The sequence below is a fragment of the Martes martes genome, assembly GCF_963455335.1.
Source record: "Martes martes genome assembly, chromosome: 7".
Classification (NCBI taxonomy): domain Eukaryota; kingdom Metazoa; phylum Chordata; class Mammalia; order Carnivora; family Mustelidae; genus Martes; species Martes martes.
In genome coordinates this window covers 37996876-38014797 of record NC_137894.1, presented here as the reverse complement: position 1 = coordinate 38014797, position 17922 = coordinate 37996876, and the positions used below count along the sequence as shown (strand labels likewise).

The window sequence follows — 17922 nt, the reverse complement described above, 5'->3', positions numbered from 1 at the left end:
CACATCTTCAGCTTGATACAGCCCCAGATTTCTCCACACAAAACTCCTTAACCTTCAATTGATGTTTCCCTCAAAACAAGCTTTTTCCAAATTCCATATACAAGGGTAACATTTTAGTTCCAAAATACATCAGAGTGATCAACTCAATTCCTAGTTTAAGAATAATAATAATAAATATATACATATATATACACACACATTTTTAAGATACAACTGCCAAAGATTCCATGTCTAGATCTGCAAGCTAACTTCAAAATACGAAGATGACATATTTTTTACAGTAGACAAACGCAGCTTTAGCCCAAAAATCTCCAACTGAAGATGATTTAGAAACATTTAGGGGCTCCTGGGTGGTGCACAAATTAAGCAGGTGATGGACTCCGTTCCATTAAGTAAGATCATCTTTTTCTGTCCTTATGGATGTTTCCTCACAACTACTACAATGCTAGATCATAATATAACCAACCTCTCTTCCATGGCTCAACCCAACTACTAAAAATCAGGGTTGTCTTAGGGAAATACCACTTCCAAGGTTTTGGCTATCTACTGGTTTCTAGAGTGTGGTAAAATGTTTCCTATACACCTCATAGAACAGATCTCCTCTACCTGATCAATCCCAGCATCAGACAAGCCATTCTCCCCACAACCTGACATTACTAAAGAACATAAATGACACATACCTTGTCAAAAGAGAACACTATGAAACTATCACTTCTCTTTGCTTTTCAGAGCAAGGGCTGGCTATGGTTTGGTAGAGGCAGATATATTCACAAACAACCTCAATGAACTTTTACCACTTGGGACACTTCCTGCTCATCCCTGATATTTAAATGTGGAGTCCTGGATGGGCTAAGATCTTTTCAGAAGAAAGAACAGAACAGGTAAAACATTTAAACAAACACCCCAGTCTCCACTCAGCTAATCCATACAAGTTCAGTGCTTCCTTAAAACCTCACCGTGTAGCTGATGCTAGAAAAGAAAACTGCAATAAAGAGAATTTAATCTAGGAAATTTAACTTAGGAAATTTAATCTTTCTTTCCACCAAACTATCACACATCTCCAAATCTAAAAACAGTCAATCACCACGTATTTTCTGACCTCAAAGCAAGGTACTTTGCAGAAATACAAACTTAAAACACTATCTTCACTTCCAGGGATTTTATAACCTGGCTAACATACATATACATATACATATATATATAATATATATATATATTTTTTTTTTTAAAGGACAGTATTCTAAACAATTTTAGGCAAAAAAGAACTCAGAACACCAAGTTCAACTCCTACAAACAGAAATTCTATGTTCAGTATTCAACAAAAGTAGGCTTCAGTCTTCTTTTATTTTTTTTTTTTTTAAGATTTATTTATTTATTTATTTGAGAGAGAGACAGTGAGAGAGAGCATGAGAGGCGAGAAGGTCAGAGGGAGAAGCAGACTCCCCATGGAGCTGGGAGCCCGATGCGGGACTCGATCCCGGGACTCCGGGACTGTGACCTGAGCCGAAGGCAGTTGCTTAACCAACTGAGCCACCCAGGCGCCCTTCAGTCTTCTTTTAAACTATGGAAATGGTTTAAAAGAAAGAAATTCTATGTTCAGTATTCAACAGAAGTAGGCTTCAGTCTTCTTTTAAACTATGGTGTTAAACTAAAGAAGCTGTCCAGCTACAATAACTGGTTGGACTCAAAATCGAATGGCCCTAACTGCCATACTGACCCTAGCTTTGCCTTCAGGAGCAAAAAAGAAATCCTTTACCTGAAAGTCTTTAAAACATCTCGAAGCCATACTTTTACAAAATTTTGACTGAAATGGCTGGAAAAGATTTCATAAGAAAAGGAGGTTCAAACAGCACAAAAATGGCAAGAAGGAAATCCAGTTTGTGAATAAAAATAACTAAAGGCAAGAGGTCAGATAGGAGACCAGTGTAAGTAAACCACACGATTCAGACTAGAAGTAGTGATTATAAAACCAAGGCAAGTTCCCATCAGATTATTAAAGAACTTAAATGCCAAGGGGAGACTTCTGATTGTTTTGTTTGTTTTAAAAATTTATTTATTTATTTTGGGGAGAGGGCAAAGGGAGAGAGAGAAACTTTTTTTTTTTTTTTAAGATTTTATTTACTTGATACAGAGAGAAAGAAAGAGAGAATACAAGCAGGGGGAGCAGCAGAAGGAGAGGGAAACGGGCTCCCCACTGAGCAGAGAGTCCAATGTGGGGCCTGATTCCAGGACCCTAGGATCATGACCTGAGCTGAAGGCAGACACTTAACCGACTGAGCCACCCAGCTGCCCTGGGAGAGAGAGAATCTTAAGCAGATTCCGCGCTCAGCACAGAGCCCAACACCGGGCTTAATCTCACAACCCTGAGATCATGACCTGAGTTGAAATCAAGAGCTGGATGCTTAACTGACTAAGTCACTAGGTGCCCCCTTTTGATTGTTTTGAGAGCCAACAAGGAACAAATCTGACTTGAATCACAGGAGGAAAATGTTTAAAAAATATGAGGATTGTGTTATGGACTTGTGTCCTCCCAGAATTCATCTACAGAAGCTGGTATTTGGAGGTGAGGGCTCTGGGAGATAATTAGGGTTAGAGGAGGTCATAAGAGTGGGAATGCTATGATGAAATGTATCCTTGTAAGAAAAGACACCACAGCATTTTCTTTCCTACAACCCCTCTCCATACACATTAAGGAAAGGCTATGTGAGAACGAAAAAAGAAGGCAGCCATCTGCAATACAGGAAGAATACCAGAACCTGACCATATTGCACTCAGACTTTTAGCCTCCAGAACTGTAAGAAAATAAACTGTTATTGTTTAAGCCACACAGTATGTGGTATTTTGTTATGGCAGCTTAGCAGATTAAGACTGGAAAAGAGCAAATGGACACAAGGAGTCCCAGTAAGGAGACCACTGCAACACCTGCAGTGAAGTACGAGATCAGAGCTGGCAGCAGGCATGCAGAAGCCATCAACTACCTATGGAAAAAAAATAAACTATCTCACCTGGCCCCTGGATGAGAAGTTATATTCAGAAACCCTCAATCTCCATTCCCAAAGGTCTCTCATTTTGTTGTCTCGACAACCATCTACTCTCACATCATTGCAATTTAATACAGATCTTTCAAGGAAGGACTGAGAATTCTTCAATGAGAAGTGCAGAGACAGAAGGCCTCAGAACTTTGTTGATGCCGGTAAGTTGCTGTCAAATCATGCTATATTCCAAACCCAGTCATTGTCTTATCCTGAAGAATAATTAGCAAAGAGCTCCCATGGAGCCCAGAAGCCCACAGACTTCCATCAAAACCACCCTCTACTGGCTCTGGATTCTATGAACTTTGAATTTCCTTCTTTAAAGAAGAATTCTAAACAACACAATCCCACAACACATACATACAAAGAGTCAGTGAAAGCCTCAGTATTTCTCAATAACAGGTGAGCCAGGTGTTTTATATAACCAGACAAGCATACTAAATGGAAAGCAGTATTAGGACCTGGGGAGGCCCCCATCTTCCCCAATCACACACCCAGAAACAGAAGCATCATCTGACATCTCAGAGCCCTGATACCTATGTCATCTATGGGTAAGACTGAGTCCTTCCTGCTTCAAGCACAGGCATACAGCAGATGGGAGTTCCACTTGCATTTCCCAACCTCATCCTTGCAACCTCTTATCCTCACTCAGGAATATACCAAGGACACTAGATCTCATACTTTTAAATCTTTAAAATGTTAACTCTTACTGACACTAAAATTTTGTTCAGATTACTGCTCATCAAACAAAGCAAAAGCAGACTATTCCTAAGAACCATTCAGCTGTCACACCTACTTAAGCCTGGGATTAACCTTGTCACTACAAGAGAGCCTCAAAAAGCATTTAAAACAACTAAGCTGAGAATAATGGATTCAGAGATACTAATTTTGGGGCTCCATGGTTTGGGATATAATTAAGAGTTCTACCAAAGAATATGCATGAGAATTTTACTTCTCTGCCTTAACATCCCCCATCTAAACAAAAAGAGAAAGAATTCATTTGAAGAATTTAGAAATTCTGAGCATTAACTACCATAAGGAGTTCCTTACCTCTCAATCACCTGATGTAATCTTCACTAAGTGATTGTCAGAAATATTATGAGTTTTGCATGAATAGTCATTCTCTCCATCTATACTTGTGATCTTAGATCCCTTCAAGAGTTGCTATGCCTCCTAATATAAGGCAACCAATATTTTGTACAGAACTGTAAGTCTCCACATTTTAGAAAGGAATTTCTTTAAAAACTACTGAACTTGATCACTATCGCAACCCCTTAGGGCAGTATTTTATTTTCCTCATTTTACAATAAGATAAACAGGTTAAGAGGAGTTAACATACTGCACTAAGATCACAGATCTAGTAAAGGATAAAGCCAACACTAAACCAAAACTTTTTGACTCCAAACCCCTCCTCGTTCCAATATACAACAATGTGTCTCTATTCTCCACCTCCTTAAATGTAAATAAACCATCCTGCAAAGACCAGTGAAAAACAGCCGGGTATTACTAGGTGTTCTCTGAAATATCTACAGATGCCCTTCAACAAAATGAAAGCCCAGTCTACTTTCAAATAAATGAAAATACAAAATGGACTAATCAGCACCATTCAATACTATAAGAGTTAGCCTAAGTCTCTTCGTTTTAATGCATTGAAAGTTCTGTTCCCAAAATTAAATTTTAACGACTTCAATTAAAATCTCTTCTGTATGTTTAATAACATTTTTAAACTACCCTTGGAATAACTATTTTCCATCTGCTTTTACTTGCCTTTATAACTAAATAAGCATTAAATCTTTGAAAATGGAAAAGTGAAAATAAAGAATTTTCCATACTATCAAGCAACCATTCTTTCCTAGGATTCCACTCCGTAATAGCTGTGAATATTCCAATATCTTACAACTATCAAATTTCATCTTCTTCCCAAGGCACAAAGTCTGATAACAGCTGGACAATAAGACCACACACAAGAATTACATTCCCCTAAAGACATTTCAGAGTGTAGCTATTTATATTCAATATCTTCTAATACTTTTTTAAAAGTTCTATTGTATAAAGGCTCTGATTATTGTTTTCTTTTTAATAAAAATAAATTTTGAAACACTTTCTTATAGAGAATGCCAACATTACACCACTTTAGCCTCCTGTTACAACAAATTTTAAAGATTTCTAGAGATACTAAATTCCTCCTCAAGACAAACCTTGCCCTGGTGTAGATTGGTATCAGTGCAGGTGCAACTACAACTCATCAGTTTGCTACTTCTGAGGGGCAATAAGAAACCACAGGCAAATGTGTATCACTGTTGATTTCTTTATTTCCTCTACAAAATGAAGTTACCAACTTCCTATAAGAATTATGAAGAAAACAGTGTATGAGTAAATATTTACCAAATAGTTTTATCATTACTGATTTCTTTTCAACAGTAAGACTCCTCCTTCCTTCAGTCATCCACTGGACAAAGTGCTACTATTATACAACTTGTCTAGCAAGGCTCCACAGTCAAACTTAGAGTCTGTTCGTTGCGGCACTGCAAGACATTATATAAATATGAAGGCAAGAGAGATCTTGGCTGTATGACCTGTTCTGTGTTCCTACAGCAGAGAATCTCAAACCCCTACAAACTTTAAGTGGATTTAATTATTCAATTATTTAATTATTTAATCTATTTAATTGAGCTTATTTGTTTAAGTATTCATGGTTCTTAAGACAGCATCACTGGGAACATTACAGGGAACAGGTTTGCAAGGCAACCAGAGTCTGAATGGCCAACAACTGGCATGCCCCTCAAAACATACCCAACTAGTTTCATAGCTACTTCCACAGTTTTTATCAATAGTAGAAGTGAGCCAATGACCGGTTACTGAAGAAAATTTCATATACCCATTAGAATCACAGTATGTTTTCAATGAAGATGCCCTTAATAAGTATACTGCAGGAATAAACATCATGCTACGTATGAATCTATGAAAACTTTTAACTTTAATATAAAAGAAGAAAATAAAATTACCAAAGACTGGAGGCGCCTGGGTAGCTCAGTCGGTTAAGCATCTGCCTTCAGCTCAGGTCATGATCCCAGGGTCCTGGGATCCAGCCCCACATCAGGCTCTCTGCTCGAAGAGAATCTGCTTCTCCCTCTGCCCCTCCCTGCGCTTCCCCCCACCCCCGCCCCGGGCTCGTGTGCTCTCTCCCTCCCAAATAAGTAAAATATAAAATTAATTAATAAATAAATTAAATAAATACATAAATACATAAAACTACCAAAGACCGGTTTTGTTATCTGTCCCATACCAAACTATCTTAGCTCCTCTTTTTTGTCATGATTACTCACTAGTATTCTCTTCTCCCTTTGCTCTCAGCCAACCGTTAAAAGTGGCTATGGTCAGGGTTCAGGCTTCCTTTTGAAAGTGATCATACAGTACCAGATTTATATTTATATATATATATAATTATTTTTACTTGGGTTTATATATCTATATGTAAATATGTCTCCGCTTAGCACCCTGAAAATTCCCATGCAAACTGACCAGGGAAATATCAGTACACTCCTTGGCCCAAAAGATGAAAAAGTGTATCCCTCCTCAAAACAGAAATTGATTCCCTAAATCAATGTACTGGCCAAAATACTCAAACACAAAGCTCAGCCTGAAAAGTCAAATTCCAAGAAGAATTTCCTTTATGTTAACAAGTTCACCACCATTACTTTTTCTGTATTTAAAGTAATAAATTCTCTACTCTAGGCTTTTAGTCCAAAAAAATAAATTCTTATCTTGAGTTATAAACAATACCTGGGAGACACACACAAGGAGGGAGTGGGGGGGCCTATAATACCTTTTCAAAAATCCACGGAGACAGGTGGATTTTAGAATTCATTTTTTCAAATTTAAGAAAGAAATATAGGGCACATACCATATATTACAAATCACTTCCAGCACCTGGTAACCATACAACTAGGAAAACAGACTGTCAACGGCCTCCCTTCAGGTAAGATCAGATTTTGCCGTTAAAATAATGTATGCTGAATTTAAAGGAAAAATTCTGATTCAGACTCTTTGGGATTTCAAAATCGCAGATCAGGGATTGTGCATCTATGGCAGGTAAAAGGTGATCTTGGTGTATAATAATTAATCACGCCATCCCATAGAATAAAAAGAACTAGCTGATGCTTAGACAAGAGACATTTAGGATATTTCTTATGCTCTTGAAATGGCTCTAATTACTTGTCTACCTAGAAAGGCATTATCAATTCAAGCCGTCTATAAGTTCCCACCAAGAGAATGAACATGAAACAACTTTCCCCTTAAACTTCACTCTACCTAAATTGGGACCAACAGTGAAAAACATTTTCTAAAACCTTTAGTATGTCAATGCCAAGCAGACAGGCAATGGGCCTCTGACCAGATGACAAAGTCAGCTAGATATAGTAGGCCTTCCAAACAGCAAAAACCTAAGAGGACCTGCTAACTCAGGTTTTTGCTATTTGAGGACCCATATAAACTCAGATTCTCTAAATTAACTTGTGGCCAAAGCATGCTTCTGCCACTAGTTCAAAGTGAAGCCTAGTATTTTTCCCTCTCTAGTGGTACAGCAAACCTTTTATTTATCCTCAACAACCTCAAAACAACATATGCCTCAAGGACTGAGAAGCTTGATGACTATAATTCCCTCCTAGCAGGGATCCCTGTGGTGCCCCACCACTACTCAAAACTCTTGCTGAGAGCAGGAGCACATTTGCTCATTGACTGGAGCTGCACGATCATATTAAATTCAACCTGTGTTCTTTACATTAACCACCAATGAAGTGGTGGAATAGTAATCACGAGTTGATCCCATTCATTTCAAAGCCTCGAAATGGCTCGCTGGCAAAACCACCGGAAGAAAATAAACCGACAATTTTTGAGGCATGTTTCCAAAGAGACTTCCCTCGGGTAACTGGAATAATCCTTCAAACTCAGTTCAAATTCAGGCACCTTCCTAGCACCTAAAACAGACCTGACAAAATGACACCTTCAGCCAACATTTTTAATAGCCAAAAACATGGTTAAGGTATGGTAGTGGTTGCTTTAAAAAAAAAAAAGTATTCTATCTTGCACCTTATCTTAAATTGCTTTATTGTTGTATTTTGAAAATTTCATCACTGAGTCACTACTCAATGCAATAAAAATTAGCAACCAATCCCTGATCTGTTTATACATTTCAGTGTGATCTTTAAATATGATCTTTATGCTCCCAATCAGCTTAGAGTAGCTTGGATGACTCACCACGGTCTTTATGAAAGCACATTTTTAACCTGGAACACACCAGAGCACATTTCAGACATAGAACACAACAAAAAAAACACAAAGCTTTCTCTATAAAAATACACATTTTCTTCTCAAGTCATGGGCATGTTAAATTACAGGATGATCTGGCTGGAAACAGAAAACAAGGATTCAACAGACAAGCGACATTACTAACAAATTTCTCTGTGCGTTATAGAATAACAATTTCCTCCCTAACAAAACAATTTGCCCCCTAATGTGATGATCCTTTTTCATAGACTTCTGTGGGAGCAAAAGAAGACCCAAAAATAAAAACAGCTGAATAATATGCTCTAGATAAAGCATAAAAGTCGGCTTCTCACTAAAGAAAGTTAATATAAGCCTACATCCCACTCCACCTTTGCCCCAACCCCAAAGATACAAAGCAAAACAGGGGGAAGGCAATGCTATAAGCTAACCACGATGCAAGTCCCTAGAACCTGTTTTACTCAATGGTTAATTAAAACATATTTATTTTTATTTTTTTAAGATTTTTATTTATTTGACAGAGAGAGACACAGCGAGAGAAGGAACACAAGCAAGCGAAGTGGGAGAGGAAGAAGCAGTCTTCCCTCGGAGCAGAGAGCCCAATGTGGAGCTTGATCCCAGGATCCTGGGAGAATGGCCTGAGCCGAAGGCAGATGCTTAACAACTGAGCCACCCAGGCACCCCAAAACATATTCATATTACAACAAATATGTCTGTGTTTGGGAGTAGAAAGTAAAATGCACATAAATTTTTAAGATAAGATTTCTTCTGCTCACTTGCAATGTGTTGCTTCAGGCTCCCAGGGGAGTTTATGTTACTTCTCCTCTGCTATTAAGAAAAAATTGGAGAAGCTCTACTCTAGAGACTCTTAACACTCTCTCCAACCTGTCTCCCAGCTATTCTATCCTCCCAGGTCACATAATTTTTATTTTACTTATTTATTTAGTCTATATCTCATTCCAGAAAGAATTTCAAGTGGTTAGAGAGAGAATATGGAGAAAACACTACATCCAAATGGCAATGCCTAAGCATGGAAGAGAGTTTCAAAAGCTGTACACATTTCTGTCTACCATTCTGCACTATACAATATCTAATCTACAAAATAATAGTATTAAGAAGAAATCCACTGTAAAAGAAAAAAAAGGTAAGGTTCTTAGGTCCCTGGTGCCCTTTCAAAGCTACTCTTCTAGGGGGAAAAAACTTTTCATTTAAAAATACTGCCTGCTTTCTTCTTAGACTTCTGACAACATATATAATTTTATGGCACTGAAAAGCAACTTTGATATTTGCCCTTGTGGGGGGCATTTCCTCACCTCCACCACCACTAACATAGCACCTAGTAGATAATAATAGTTCAATAAACATTGCCTATAAAGCTGGTTCTAAGTATTACTGTTAATTATTAATATTATCATTAGTATTACTCAAGAGGATGCCATAATAATAATGGCAGCTACCATTTTTATTTTTTAGAGAGGGAGTGGAGTGGGCAGAGGAAGAGGGAGAGAGAATTTTAAGCAGACTCCACACCCAGCACGGAGCCAGACACAGGGCTCAATCCCACAACCCTGAGATCATGACCTGAGCCAAAATCAAGAGTCCAGACAATTAACCAACTGAACCACCCATGCACCCTTGGCAGCTACCATTTTTGAAACTGCTGTGTGTCAGGAAATATATAAAGATAATCTTGGGGCGCCTGGGTGGCTCAGTGGGTTAAAGCCTCTGCCTTCGGCTCAGGTCATGATCCCAGGGTCCTGGGATCGAGCCCCGCATCAGGCTCTCTGCTTGGCGGGGAGCCTGCTCCCCCCCCCCACTCTCTGCCTGCCTCTCTGCCTACTTGTGATCTCTGTCTGTCAAACAAATAAACAAATAAACCTTTTTTTAAAAAAGATACTCTTACTTGATCCTCATAAAGATTCTGAAGGTAGGCAGTATCATCTACTTTTCACAAAAAAGTATGGTCAGATCATTGAAAGGACTTGCCTAAGGACCCCCAGCTAATAAGCTGCAAAGCACTGATTCCATTCCAGTTGTCTGGTTCCTGAGCCCAATTCCTCTCACTATCCTATAGCACCTCTCTTAAGAAGTCAAGAATTCAAGAGCCCTCACCAATAGACTCCAATTAGATTACACTCCATTCCAAAAGGCACAGGTTGAAGAATGATGGGAATCCCCTCAAGTTACCACACAACCAATTTACACACAAATATAAATCTTTACATAATCTCATCTTATACTCCACTTATATACAAACAAAAATTGTATTTTTACATTAAGTAATTATCCAAAGTCACTAATTTTATACATCTAATTCCACCATTAACATCAATCCTTGGCCTGATAATTTATCTCCCTCTGAGTTCATTTCCCTAAGGGTATTCATTCACTCTCTTAGCTTTAATTATAACTTGCAAGCACAAAAAAACAAAACCTACATCTCCTATCCAAAGGAAATCAAAGTGTAGATAAAAAATCCACATGTACAAAAAGGTGTTCACTATCACATTTTTTATAACAAAAAGCAAATTAACAAAATCCCTAAATGTCAAGCAGTAAGAAAACTAAATTGTTAAGTTATACTATATCCATTCCATGTAATATTATACAATAGTAAACCAACTTTATAAAGTATCTTTAAGTACATGATGAAAATGCTCATAATATTAAGTGAAATAAAAAAGGGGGACATAAAATGAAAACATCATTAATCTCTCAACTTTGCAAACAAAGGACTAACTGGAAAAACAAAACCAAATGGAAACATATCAAAACATAACAATTTTCTCTGGACAGTGAAATAATGGGTGATTTTTTTTCCTTTGTCGCTTTTTCTGTTCAACTTTCTTTTCAATGATGACTATTAATTTTATAAACAAAAAAGAGCTGCTGTTGTTTTTTTTTTAACTAACATCTTTAACTCATCTCCCAGCACTTTTCTCTCTCTCATAAATCCCACAATTAGCTAGAAAAGTTCCAGGTCCTGTGAAATTTAAAATGCTCAAAACAATTCGGCATCTTTATTTCCTCCAGCACAACCACACTCCAGTTATGCTAGAACTGCAACCTTAAGTCGTTTCTCTTAACCTACAGAAATCCAGTTCTTCAAATTCTGTCAGTCCTTTCTTTCCGGTATTATTTCCTTCCTTCCCCATATACTAATACCAAGTCAAACCTTCACCAGCTCACCCCTAGATTAGCATATTTGCTTCCTGAAAGAACAAATTACTTTCAAAAAGCATAAAGCCTATACAAATGAAAAATTTCCCCCCAAAACAGTGATCAGTAACTGAAGAATGAAAAGCTGTATTCCTTTTAAAAATTAAAAGCCGGAAAACAGTTCTTACAATTATTTCCAAAAATCTTGGGCAAGAAGAAATTATGTTACAAAAATCTGCTTTGAATAACAAAAAGCAAAACTTTACTTGCTAAGTAAAATAACTTTCCAGAAATATCAAAAATAGATTCAATATATACATAGATAGCTTACAAAATGAATATACCCATTCTGTTTCAATATCTCTTACTACTTAGATTCAAAAACTAATAAAGGAAAATTTTTGGATATCATGTAAATATTTAAACTACTAAAAATTAAATCCAATACCACAATTTAGTTCTACACACTCAAACTCTATAGTTGGAGGGAACAGTGGATTTAAACACCTGAAGTACTTCCATTTTATCAATCCTTTCAACAAGTTTTCTCCTGATACACTGGGCTAACATAACACAGTACCTCACTTTGAACTCCTACAGAGAGAAACACCTCTCAAGGTCACTGTAAGAACATCACAGATTCTATCATATGAAGGAGACAAATTCAGTCTTATGATAATGCAAGAAAATTAACACCTTGATGAAGAAATAGCATTATAACAGATTTCTCCAGACAAATAAGTAATAGAAATACATTCTCATCTTTTCCAATGACTTTTGAAGAAGTGTCAGCTATCATACAAGTTATTAGTTTTAGGAATAAAACTTTTAAAAAAAATAATGTTTTTTTAAACTATAAAATATATTGTACGCTTTCTGCTAAAAAATTCTAAGTCTGTTTTATTATTTCTCCAAAAAAGTCCAACGTGAAATTAAGTTATCCTCCAAAAGAACATAAGAAAGGAAATTATACTGCACAACTAGTTTTCAGGAAGCAAGGCTTAAGGTCTTAATATTACTCCAAATACAAGAAAACTCTAATCTTTAAGTCAGCTCTTCAGAAAGATCTTTAGCTCTCTTTAGCTCCTTATATTGCTGCAAATAAACAGGCATTAGGACATATTAATATCCTTTGAAATCAGAATAGAAGATTATTCAGATGTCAATAAAGTATATAAATAAAATAATATTGCTATACCAATTTCTTTTAGACATTTAAGATAAAAAACTGACTATAGGAAAACCACATATACCAATATGCTCTGATATAAAATAACCACTTATGCCATTATGCTTTTCCCAAAGTTTAAATCCATTCACTAATTATTAAAGGTCATAGTTTTTTTTTTCCCAGTATTTAAAACAAACCACGAAGATAAATATAACTATATCCACTAAACACGTGTTTAAGTTCAAACTTTCAATGGACAAGTAACAAATCTAACAGTTTTAAAATTAAAAATTTCCTACCCCAAATAATCAAATACCATATAATTATTTCTGCAATATAAACAAATAATTTCTTTCTTCGCATAATGCAAGCGACAAGAAAGGCCCACAAATGTTCCAATGCCATGCTTATAATAATATATACCACGTTCATGCATACTTTTTAGTGTCACACACTACATAAACCACACATTAATTTCAAAAAGTGAAAAAATATAACTGCCTTTATTCTAAAAACAGAAAGTATTTCTAATAGCAAGTTTCTAAATAAAGTTCATGTCCTTGATACCAATGAATATCAGTTAAATATATTTTCCACAACTAAAGTTCGAACAAACAACCTAAAGAGCAATGTCACTACCCACTTAAAGAAATACACTAAGCATCTACTATGTATCAAAGTAAATTTAAAGTACTGAAAATGAATTAGTTGCAAAGACTGAGACATACTCAAAACAGTAGTAAAGAAAGTAAAAGAATATAGCCTTCTTCTACATTAACTAGTAATCTTTTCTCCCCACCCCAAAAAAGTTACAATTTTCAAATAATTACCAGTAAATGGAAAGGAGATAGGAACAGAGTTGGGGTTCGGCTAACATTTTATGATATTCTTTTGAATAGAGACAATATCAGCCTTTAGCATATTTAAAACCTAGAATGCTTTTATTTTGCTTATTTGAGGTGTTAAACATTCTGTATTTTACCCATAAGTTGTAATTTCATCATGAAAAATAAATTTTAATAGTTACTGAATTATTTTTAAATAGAAACACTTTTTAAATATAAAGCAGTATTAAGATGTTATCAGTTATGACATTTCCTTCTTTCCTGATGTTTTGCTCTTATAATATCTTAAAAAATCAATTACCATTTTACTAGGGAAAATAAAAGCACCGGTCAAAGAGGAATTACCATATTTCAGCCCAGGAACTTGACAGTAGTTTTAAGATGATGCTGTCCATGGCTTTTTTTTTTTCATCTTTGAGAACTAAGAAATAGTTTAACTTAAAAAGAAAATTATAGGTTTTGAACACTGGAATGGGCCTTGCTTCTTACTGTTTATTTTTCAAATCATTGAGTTTAAATAAGTTGGAAAAACAAAAAATGCATTCTTAAAAAAAATGGGATAAATGTTAATAATGGAGCGGAGTAGTTATAAATATACAGAAAGTCAATTTAAAGACCACAGCACCAGTGTAGGAATAGAAATCTAATTTAACTTATTCTAAACATTATCCTAATATCATCAGAATATGGAATTCAGAAACTTAATAGATGTCATCTGGAAATAAATCTTTCTATTCATTTATTTGTAACATCATTCCTTTAACATTTTAACTAACTATCCTCAAAATTGTTAATTTGCTGCAGTCTTTCAATGGAATGGGCCATCTTTTAAAATAAGTCTTACTAATTATTTCTTGACTCAATTCCACTTTTCATACTCATATATCAAATAGCATTAATTCACCAATTTTTTAGAACCCAAATGTAAATAATGCTAATAGGCTGTAATTTTGACAAAATTTAACAATACACTTACGTAAATAAACATTAAACAAACAAAAAACCACACATGGACCACAGAGTGTTTTCTTCTGATACTTGTCCAAACATAAAAGCAGGATATAATCCCTTGTACTCAAGACAAATTCAACTTAAAAATTCATGGAAAACAGAAAAATTTTACATCAATATTTAAATTCTCAGAAGTATCAATGGGTCCTAAAAGCAACAGCTCTCATCTGAGGCTTGTTTTTGCTTCTAATTTGAACCAGACACTACAGAATGACATAGAAATATTAAAATACTTCATATTTTTCTACTAAAATGTATCACAACACCAAAATATGAGTGTCTGATTTTAAATTATCATCTTACCTGATCCACTGAACTGACTGCTTCCCAGTGTTGTTGGTCTGGTCTTCCCACTATTAACAGGTGGAGAAAACATCTACAAAATAACCCAAATGTATCTGTTAGTCCTGAAATTCTTCTGGACTCCTTGCAAACAAAAGTCCACCAAGAATCATCAGTTACTGTATTTCAGAAGAAAGTTAAGATAAAATTGAAAATATACATTCAGACCCAGAAAAGCAAACACACTAAGTGACACTATTTCCTAATGCTACTTGGAAATACTGGTTATAGTCTGTTCTCAAAACCCAGTCACTTACATTAAGGTTAAAAATTATAAATTTTTGTCCATGATCTTCACTTTCTAGTAGAGATCTCATTACATTTACACTACTATTCAATACACACAGTCAGAATCACATCCAATGAAACAACTACATAGAGTAAGAATCCATTATAACCCAGTTTTAGAAAGTAGGTATTGGTCCTGCCTCCTAACAACAGTTAATAAAGGAATTCAACCCATTACAGATAAAGGCAGTAGGCCTTAGGTTCCAGCTATTTTTAAGTCCTTTAATTATTGCCCCATGGTAAAAGACTTACAAATATAAATATAAATATATGTGTATACCCATATACATACACAAATATACATGTCCTTAAAAGTGTTCAAACAGGCTGGAAATTCCTGCCTTTAACTGGCTTTCTCATAACTGACCTCTTTCGGGTATTATAAATTCTATCACATCTTAGGAAGAGAAATGGAGTGCACCAAAAATAATTTTCTTTTTTCATATAAAGTTCAAAATCTCTAATAATCATCAGGGTCAGAAGGTGACTCAACCAAAGCTCATGGTTACATTGTTCTCCTTTTAACTGGTTAAATCAAATGACCCCTCTGGCATTAAAGTTTTAAATCTGCAAGTCTAGACATTACATCAAAGTTCAGGTGTCCAACTTGGGGGAGCTGGACTCCAGCCCTGAGAACTACTGCTCAAAGCAGATGGAGTTCACGCTGCCTAGTCTCCACGTCGCTTTCCCCCCTCCCTCTCCCCCCCCCCTTTTTTTTTTTGGTAAACCTCAGCAGAACCCCAAGATGCCGCGGAAAGCTCTCATACCGCACTGAAGTCCAGCAGGTCGCTCAGCTCCTTGTCGGTCCCTATAGCGGCCATGCGCTGCTGCTGGGGATTCATCTTCAGCCACTTCTAGCGGGTCCTAAAGCAGAGGAAATAGGTTCAGAGAGACCACCGAGGCCCAAAGAGTGTGAGGGGATGAAGAAGGGCGCAGGGCAAGAGAGCCGTGGGCTGACTTCCACTACCCCACTCGTTCCCACCGCCGCGCGGGCAGGGGGCAGGAGAGCCCAGCACCGCGCCGGGTCGTTGAATCCACGCGTTTCTCCGCACGGCCCGGGAGCGTCGCGGCGGCTCCCGCAACTCGCCGCCTCTCCCGCAAGTTTCCGAGCTCAACCCTGCCCCCTCCGCGGCGCCCCCACCCCGCGCGGCCGCCGGGTCCTCGGCGCGGCGCCCGGCCGGGCGGGGGTCTCGAGGGGCGGGGTGAGGGGCGACTGGGCGTCCAGCGAGCGGAGCGGCGACGAGGGGAGATGCGAAGTGACTCACAGGCTCAGCAACAATAGAACTGACAAGTTGCAGGGAACGCGCCGCTCGCAGGCCCGCGTCTGCCGCCGCCGCCGCCGCCCGGACGTCCCCAGCGGGCCCCGGGGGTCGGAAAGCAACCCCCGCGCGTCCGAGGGGCGTTTTTAAAAAGAAAATACAAACCTCGACAACTAGTCTCGCTCTTGCCCGGCGTCCTCCTCCCCCGGCTCGGCCTCCTCCCACTTTTGCTGCCCTGCCTACGGCCGGCCAGCCCCGGACCTGCCGAACAATGAGCCCGGCGCGGCGGCCGAAGCAGCCTGCTCTCCCGCGCGCCCCAGAGCCGGAGCCGAGTGCCGAGCGGGGCGCGCAGGCCGAGCGCGCCGCCAGCGGGCCTGGCGGCCCGCGACTCTCGCCTCCGCCCCCACTCCGCTCCCCAAGTTGGAGGGAACCCCGGGCTCGCCTCTGTACAAAGGGGCGCGGAGTTAGGGTGCGGGGCCGGGGTCGCCTCCGCTCCGGCAGGGACGCGGCGGGGCCCCTCAGCCCCCAGCCCCGCCACGGCGTACCCCTCCCGCTCGCCTCTCCGCAATTACCTGCCGCCCCGTCTCCGCATCCAACCACCCCGATTAAAGTTCACTTTGGCCGGGAGAGCGGGCTCGGGCTTCCCCTTGCACCTCCCGGAGGCTCGGCTCACTTTGCCCCGCGCGAGCTCTCGGATCCGGGCGGGAGAGGCGGCTCTCGGGCCTGGCCGCCCCTTCCTCCCGGGGCGGGCTGGCGGTCCCCCCGAATAGAACTTGTGGGTCTCCTCAGGCGGACATTTTTTTCGCTGAGACGGCCTCAGCACCGCGCTCGGCTCCGCTCCGGATCCCTCCGCGCCGGGAAGAGCCCCGGGTTAACCCTTTCGTCCCCTGCTAGCTCCTGCCGCCTGCGCCGAGGAAGTGGGGCCAGCGGAGGGGGTGGGGAGGAGCCGGCGGGAACGGGGAGGGGCCGCCGCGCGGCCGGTGGACAAAGCCCGCGGTGGGGTGAGGCGGGACGAATTCGGGGCTGCCGGGGAGGGGCGGGAGACGCGCGCAGGCACCCCGCGAAGTAGAAACGGGCCGCCCGCCGGGGGCGCCTAGTCCGTGCCCCCGGGAGCAGGGAGGCAGGCACCGTGGCGCCTCCTCTGGCTTGTCCCGCTCCTGCCTCGGGCGGCAGAGCGGCGCGGTGGAGACGCAGCTGCGGGCGCATCTGGATCCGCTGCTCAGGCCACCCTGTCCGAGGCCGCAGAGCCCTGGAAGCTGCAGTTCCCGACCAAGCCACACTGGACGCCGGACGCAGAGCTCGGCCGGGCCCGGACGTTCCAGCCCCGGGAGGCTGCGCCGCGCTGGGCGCGGGAGATGCGTGTGTGGGGAAGGGAGACCGAGCCGCCTCGGTCCGCGCTTGGAGTTGGTGCAGCTGGTCGAATTCGTTGCTGAGCAGCACGCAGGAAACGGGTCAAAAGCTCCCTCAAACTATACAAAGCAGTGTGGGTTTCAGGTACCCAAACACTCCACTCACACATCCCCCAAGTCTAC

At 39.8% G+C, this 17922-nt stretch overlaps 1 protein-coding gene across 3 annotated transcripts in view; it reads right to left on the bottom strand.

Annotated features, from left to right (window-relative positions):
• Positions 1–17285, bottom strand: part of TCF12 (transcription factor 12) — a 378601-nt gene extending 361316 nt beyond the window's left edge. Inside the window, exons 1-3 of one of the 3 annotated variants that reach the window (XM_080807423.1) lie at positions 16963–17285; positions 15899–15995; positions 14805–14877 (exon numbers count right to left, since the gene is read on the bottom strand). In XM_080807423.1, the coding sequence (XP_080663549.1) occupies positions 14805–14877; positions 15899–15973 (148 nt within the window). In that variant the 5' untranslated portion in view covers positions 15974–15995; positions 16963–17285. The other 2 variants (XM_080807424.1, XM_080807422.1) reach the window with 2 other exon arrangements.
• Between the last annotated feature and the right edge of the window lie 637 nt (positions 17286–17922).